The 7,496-nt window shown below is 47.3% G+C and overlaps 1 protein-coding gene across 2 annotated transcripts; it reads left to right on the forward strand.

The window, feature by feature from the left end:
• Positions 1 to 205: 205 nt before the first annotated feature.
• Positions 206 to 7,274, forward strand: LOC110016737 (tau-tubulin kinase 1). Of its 2 annotated transcripts, none has more exons than XM_020710547.2 (2): positions 206 to 1,295; positions 5,709 to 7,274. In XM_020710547.2, exons 1-2 carry the CDS (start codon positions 1,112 to 1,114, stop codon positions 6,008 to 6,010), a joined length of 486 nt encoding a protein of 161 aa, XP_020566206.1. In that variant the 5' UTR covers positions 206 to 1,111; the 3' UTR covers positions 6,011 to 7,274. The 2 variants fall into 2 exon arrangements, with proteins under 2 accessions (XP_020566206.1, XP_023820416.1); XM_023964648.1 differs by having other exon boundaries at positions 218 to 1,295; positions 5,735 to 7,274.
• The last annotated feature ends 222 nt before the right edge of the window (positions 7,275 to 7,496 follow it).

Raw genomic sequence — 7,496 nt, forward strand, 5'->3', positions numbered from 1 at the left:
CTTTAAAAATATTTAGTAGCTGTTACTACTAGAGGCTGTATGAGACACAAAAACTACAAATTGACATCATTGTAAAGTGGGAAGACTGTTTTAAATGTCTCAGGAAGTTCCTCCAATACTTACAATTCAGGTTAGAAAAACAAGTGAAAGTAGAAAATTCCCTAAATAACCACAAGGGGGGGCTAGGAGTCTAGTTTTATTGTCTTCCGAGATCCAATAAGCAACTGTAGCATCAACTGCTCCTCAGTGTGCAGGTGTAGCCTTGTGATGGACAGGTGACCTGTCCAAACAAAGAGTTTTCCATTGTTTTCCAAAACACAAATACACATACTAAAAAATAATCTTTTTCTTCCAAAGACACCCAGTCTGTTATTTACAAAAATCCTAATAATTTACCTGAAAAATAAAAATACAAACAACATCAGGTGAGTCACATGACCTGGTGGGTCGGTCACTACTTCCTGGAAATCAAAAGAAACTAAAGATGACGCCGCGTGAGCTTTGTGTACATGCATGCGTGAGGATTAAGAGTCGACAACCCGGTGTGCACCCAGGGATACCTGCAGAGGAACAGGGAGAAAAGTAAGTTAAAGCAAATGAATGGCATGACTGCGTGTCTGCATGTGCACGTCCATGCGCACGTGTGTGTGTGTGAGTCCGAGTGCAGCCACCAGCTGATGGTGTTACACAGAGGTGTTTGGGTTTCTGGAGGAAAGCTGCAGCATCAACAGCCACTGTCTGCTGGGAGGATGAAGAGCAGAGCGATGAAGAACTCAGGGGCTGCTCTGACCTCTGACCTCTGACCGTGAACCCTCTGAAGGCCGCAGCAGCACAGTGACCTGCATTCAAACCCACTCAGCTGATTGAAACAAAAACATGAAATCAAATGTTTTAAACGTGTTTTAGGTTTTTTGAGACATCCGACCTTTAGAGGAGATGTTTTATTGAGGTTATTTTTTGTAAAGTTTGAGTTTGAACTCTCAGATCACATGTGCAGCATTTCTACAGCGCTGCTTCTGTTCGCTTAGATAACAGGAAGTGACACATGACAGGCTGTGGTGAGCGTGAGGCTCCGCCCCCAGTGACATAAGTGTCAGTCACAGAAGGGTAGATGAGGAGCAGCTCTTCCTGTCGTGCAGCAGCAGCAGGAGCAGCAGCAGAAGGAGGAGCAGCAGGAGGAGCACAGGAGGAGCAGGAGGAGCAGCAGCAGAAGGAGGAGGAGCAGGAGGAGGAGGAGGAGCAGGAGGAGGAGGAGCAGGAGGAGCAGGAGGAGCAGGATGGCCACGTTTGTCTCGGTGAGTCTGTGCGATCAAATCTTTTTCATAAATAATCGGAGATTTCACATTCAGAGTCCTCTCTTCTGTTTTAATGTTTTTTTTTAAATCTGAATTTTGATTTAAAACATAAAACTGTCATTTATTCTGTTTTTGTAGCCACAGGGGTTGCAATCTAGCCACAGGGGTTGCAAGCCAGTAACTTCTGTGCCGGTCCCAAGCCCGGATAAATAGAGAGGGTTGCGTCAGGAAGGGCATCCGGCGTAAAAATTGCCAAAATAACCATGCGAATCATCCACAACACTTTAGACATACCGGATCGGTCGAGGCCCGGGTTAACAACGACCGCCACCGATGCTGTTAACCTACAGGGTGTCGGTGGAAATTTGACTACTGTTGGTGGAAGAAAGAGGGGAGGCAGAAGGGTCCGTGGCCAGAGAGAGAAGGGAAAAGGCAGGAACATAGGTTTGAGAATAGGGACTCTTAACGTTGGCACAATGACAGGGAAAGGCAGAGAGCTGGCAGACATGATGGAGAGAAGGAAGGTAGATGTACTGTGTGTGCAGGAGACAAGGTGGAAGGGCAGCAAGGCACGTAGTATTGGAGGAGGATACAAACTGTTCTATCATGGTGTTGATAGGAAGAGAAACGGGGTAGGAGTGATTCTGAAGGGGGAGTTTGTAAACAGTGTTCTAGAGGTGAAAAGAGTCTCAGACAGGATGATGAGCCTAAAGTTAGAAATTGAAGGGGTGATGGTGAATGTAGTCAGTGGGTATGCGCCACAGGTTGGCTGTGAGTTAGAAGTGAAGGAGAGATTCTGGAGTGAGTTGGATGAGGTCATCGAGAGTATCCCCAGAGGAGAGAGAGTTGTTACTGGAGCAGACTTTAATGGGCATGTTGGTGAGGGCAACAGAGGTGATGAGGAGGTGATGGGCAGGTTTGGTGTGAAGGAAAGGAATCTGGAGGGACAGATGGTGGTGGACTTTGCGAAGAGGATGGAAATGGCTGTAGTCAACACTTACTTCCAGAAGAGAGAGGAACATAGAGTGACATACAGAAGTGGAGGTAGGAGTACTCAGGTGGACTACATCCTATGTAGACGAGGTCATTTGAGAGAGGTTATTGACTGCAAAGTGGTGGTAGGAGAGAGTGTAGCCAGACAGCACCGCATGGCGGTGTGTAAGATGACTCTGGAGGCCAGGAAGAAGAAGAGAGGGAAAACAGAAAAGAAGACCAAGTGGTGGAAGCTACAGAATGAAGAAACTTGTGAGGAATTTAGGCAGAAGTTGAGGCAGGTCCTGGGTGGGCAGGATGAGCTTCCAGAGGACTGGGAAACTACAGCAGAAACTATCAGGGAAACAGGTAGGAAGGTGCTAGGTGTGTCATCTGGAAAGAGGAAAGACGGTAAAGAGACTTGGTGGTGGAATGAGGAAGTACAGGAATGCGTCCAGAGGAAGAGGTTGGCTAAAAGGAAGTGGGATGTAGAAAGGACTGAGGAAGGTAGACAGGAGTACAAGGAAGCGCAGCGTAAAGTGAAGAGAGAGGTGGCAAAGGCCAAACAGAAAGCTTACGATGAGCTATATGACAGGTTAGACACAAAGGAAGGAGAGAAGGACTTGTACAGGCTAGCCAGACAGAGAGACAGAGATGGGAAGGACGTGCAACAGATAAGGGTGATTAAGGACAGAGATGGAAAGGTGCTAACAACCCAGGAGAGTGTACAGAAAAGATGGAAGGAGTATTTTGAGGAGCTGATGAACGAGGAAAATGACAGGGAAAGAAGGGAGGAAGATGTGGTTGTTGTGGAGCAGGAAGTAGCAGAGATTGGAAAGGATGAGGTTAGGAAGGCTCTGAAAAGGATGAAGAGCGGAAAGGCCGTTGGTCCTGATGACGTACCTGTGGAGGTATGGAAGTGCCTAGGAGAGACAGCAGTGGAATTTCTAACGAGGTTGTTCAATAGGATTTTAGAGAGTGAGAAGATGCCTGAGGAATGGAGGAGAAGCGTTCTGGTTCCGATCTTTAAGAACAAGGGTGACACGCAGAACTGCAGCAACTATAGAGGAATAAAGTTGATGAGCCACACAGTGAAGCTGTGGGAAAGAGTAGTGGAAGCCAGGCTTAGGAAGAAGGTGGAGATTTGTGAGCAGCAGTATGGTTTCATGCCCCGTAAGAGCACCACTGATGCCATTTTTGCTTTGAGAATGTTGATGGAAAAGTACAGAGAAGGTCAGAAGGAGCTGCATTGTGTGTTCGTAGATTTAGAGAAGGCGTATGACAGGGTGCCGAGGGAGGAGCTGTGGTACTGTATGAGGTCGTCTGGAGTGGCAGAGAAGTATGTCAGAGTAGTTCAGGACATGTATGAGAGAAGTATGACGGTGGTGAGATGTGCTGTAGGTCAGACAGAGGAGTTCAAGGTGGAGGTGGGACTACACCAAGGATCAGCTTTGAGTCCTTTTTTGTTTGCTATGCTGATGGACAGGCTGACAGACGAGGTAAGACAGGAATCTCCCTGGACAATAATGTTTGCGGATGACATTGTAATTTGCAGTGAGAGTAGAGAGCAGGTGGAGGAACAGCTAGAGAGGTGGAGGTTTGCTCTGGAAAGAAGAGGCATGAAGGTCAGTCATAGTAAGACAGAATACATGTGTCTGAACGAGAGGGACCAAGGTAGAAGCTTTAGGTTACAGGGGGCTGAGGTGAAGAAGGTGCAGGAGTTTAAGTACTTGGGGTCAACAGTTCAGTGTGATGGGGAGTGTGGAAAAGAGGTGAAGAGGCGAGTGCAGGCAGGTTGGAGCGGGTGGAGGAAAGTGTCAGGAGTGTTGTGTGACAGAAGAGTGCCAGCAAGACTCAAAGGAAAGGTGTACAAGACAGTGGTGAGACCAGCTCTGCTCTATGGGTTAGAGACGGTAGCAGTGAGACAGAGACAAGAGGCTGAGATGGAGGTAGCAGAGATGAAGATGTTGAGGTTCTCCTTAGGAGTGACCAGGTTAGACAGGATAAGGAACGAGTACATCAGAGGGACGGCTCACGTTGCCTGTGTCAGCGACAAAGTCAGAGAAGCCAGACTGAGATGGTTTGGACATGTTCAGAGGAGGGATAGTGGATATATTGGTAGAAGGATGTTGGAGATGGAGCTGCCTGGCAGGAGGGCAAGAGGACGGCCAAAGAGGAGATATATGGATGTCTTAACAGAGGACATGAAGTTGGCTAATGTTAGGGTAGAAGATGTTCATGATAGAGTGAGGTGGAAAAGGATGATTCGCTGTGGCGACCCCTGATGGGAAAAGCCGAAAGAGAAAGAAGATGTGATGCAGCTGCAGCAATAAATAAAAAATGCTTCTAAACGTGAAACTAGGAGGCCCGACCCTTCAGGGTGAAGCTCCATTTAGGCAGAAGTAGTTCTGTCTTGATGGCGGGGCCCCTGGGGGCCCCTGCTTGATTTAGATCTGTCTCCTCAGGCCTCATTTCAGTATCCGTCCTCGAGTCAGGAGATCCATATCAGATCCAGAGGGATGAGCATTGAGAAAGCAGCAGGAGTCTCTGAACGTCAGGATTCCTCTTTGAGCAACCGCTTCTACTGAAAGGCGGGGTCATCGCGTTCGGGCTCACGCGTTTAAAAGTCTGACGCGTTCAAAAGTCTCACGCTCGCCACATAAGTTTCTATCAGGCTCCACAAACACGGCCTGAACGAGCGTTGAGACACAAACAGCTCAAACTTTGACCAATCAGGGACTCGGATTTGGTTGTGACGTATAGATGGCGTCCGTTTCCTTTAACGGAGGTAAACGTTCTTTTAAAATTGATCACGGAGGAAAAATTAATAATTGCGTTTCATGTCAGACTGGAATTCTACGACACCGAGTCTTTCAAATATCGGAATAGAGCTGAGAAAGAAAAAGCGAGATTCACCAAATTTACACCACAACAACATTTCCACCTGTAGAAACGTACGCCGGTATCGAGTCACAACAGTCCAGTGTGAACGCCGCAGTGCGGTCAAGAATCCCCGTCAGCAGGTTGAGAACCTGGTTGAGAACCCACATCATACACCTTCCACCGCCATGCTTTACTGTTTTACCTCTAAATGACACAATTCAAGTCTCCAGATAATCTGCTTTAGACGGAGCAACTGTGGCACAGGGGTAGAGCGGAAACCCTTTAAACAATGTGGTTCCTGCTCTACAGACGTGGAGCATATGTGTGTAGTGGGTGTGTTTGTGTGTATGTGGGTGTGTATGTGAAGTGTGGTGTGTATGTGAAGTGTGTTGTGTATGTGAAGAGTGTAAACTGCTGCCTGAGGCCTGTAGAGTCTGAGATGCAGCTTCCAAGTTGTTGTTTTTCCCCCTGAGCTGATGGTTCTGGATGTTCTCGGGTCATGAAGGTTCTCCAGAAGGATGTTCTCATCAGTCAGACTGGGTCTCATGTTCTACACAGGTTCCCCGTGTTCTTCTGTGTTCCAGCTCGCCACATGTCACCACTGTCCCATCACGCCGACCCGCCGTGGCCTCGTTTACAGAGACTCTCTGTCGGGTCTGTGCAGGAACCTGAGAACGTCTCCCTGGACCCAGAACCCCCGAGCCGTTCGGCTGCACGACCTCCCCAGCAAACCCCCCCACAGACTCCCACAATCCTCGGCTCTGTCTCACCCAAAGCGGACCAGCAGCTTGAAGCAGCTGGTTCTGACCCACTTAAGGAGGCTACTCACACTAAGCCCCGCCCACCGGGTGGCAGGCTGATCCCAGACCCCCAGGGCGACTGAACACCAGAGGGCACCACAGGCTGGCAGATGAGGGCGGATGTTCTGACCGGTTCTGACCCGCTCCAGAGATGGACCTCACCAAGGCTCAGGGGGAGGAGCTGAGCTGGAGAAGAGTTTTGATCTTTGAGTTGATGTTTTTTCTCCTGCAGCTGCTCCAGAAACTGCTTTTCCTCTAACGATTAATCACCTTTCAGCTCCAACATCTGGACTCTGTCTACACAGGTTCTATTTACCGAATCAAACTGCAGTTTCTCTGGAGCTGCAGCCGAACAACAACAGGGTCTTAAGAGATTAAAACTTTCATATTTTCCTGATCCTGATTATTGCTGCTGGTGAGAACAAAGTTCAAGAGATGAAAGAATAAAGAAAAAAGATCCAACTAAAAAACGTTATTAGAAAAAACAGTCATTTATATTTATTTTTGCTTTATGGTAAATAAATATTTCAAACATTTGGTTTAAAAAATATTGTTTTTCATCAGATTTTTTTTAGTTGCAGAAAAAGAATCATATCTTGATAATGGAGAAGCTTTGACGGATTAAAACTACAAACAGCTGATAAATGACGGTTACAACTGTAAATACAGGAGATGAAAAACTGACAGGTGTCAGTCAGAAAAGCTGTCAACCCTTAAAAACCAGACACCTAAACTCTTTGGACTCCTGGAACTCTTGTATGCGGTTAATGTAAAATCAGCTGATTCAGATGTAAAATCAGCTGATTTACGCTGATTGCGTAAGAATCCGCTGGAAAAGACTGACTGCAGTTCAGAGAAGGTGAACTGCGGAGGTACAGAGCTGCTGAAGGTGAAAGCAGAGCTAATGTAAAACGCTGGAATCTCAGTAGTGGGCGGAGCTTCGCCTCCACCTGAGTTTCGTGTCTCTGCTTTGGATTTGGATTCATTTCTGATCATCTTCTGGAATGAAAACCTTCAGCAGAAACTCCTCAGAATGGATTCAGCATGGAGGTGGAAGGCTGGTGATGTGGGCTTGTGTTCCCACTGAAACCCGGACCACGCTGGGTCATCAAGAGGCAAAGATCCGGTTCTGTGAGGAACAGCAGACGGGCTCGGGTGTCTTTGTGGAGCAGAACAATGTTCAGGTGGAGGAGAGTGTGACGGTTTGAAACCACACAGAGGAAAACGTTGGTCAGGATGTTTTGCTCTTTATTTGTGAAAGTTTTACACAAATGTAAAGATAATCAGGTCAAAAAGATATGAAGTCAATAAAGCGTAGAAATCCTGTTTTACTTTCTGTAAAACTCAAACTGAAGTTTCTGATCCATGTCAGGACGTTTCCTTCACTTCTGGATTAAGAAGGATTGGAAATATTTTCCCACGCTTTGTTGTTGAACTGGCCCCGCCCACTCAACGGTTCCGTCTGTTTATTGGTGGAACTGAGACACCGTCTGCCACGTCAACAGAGAACCGAGCTGCCAATCAAAAGGAGGCGGAGCTTGGAGTC

This window comes from Oryzias latipes, chromosome 16, assembly GCF_002234675.1.
Source record: "Oryzias latipes chromosome 16, ASM223467v1".
NCBI lineage: Eukaryota > Metazoa > Chordata > Actinopteri > Beloniformes > Adrianichthyidae > Oryzias > Oryzias latipes.

Bases quoted from the DNA above. Each gene is read 5' to 3' on its own strand.
- LOC110016737 (XM_020710547.2), top strand. From the start codon at position 1,112: ATGAGGAGCAGCTCTTCCTGTCGTGCAGCAGCAGCAGGAGCAGCAGCA. The intron at 1,296-5,708 runs GTGAGTCTGTGC...TGTTCTACACAG, and splicing joins GGATGGCCACGTTTGTCTCG to GTTCCCCGTGTTCTTCTGTG.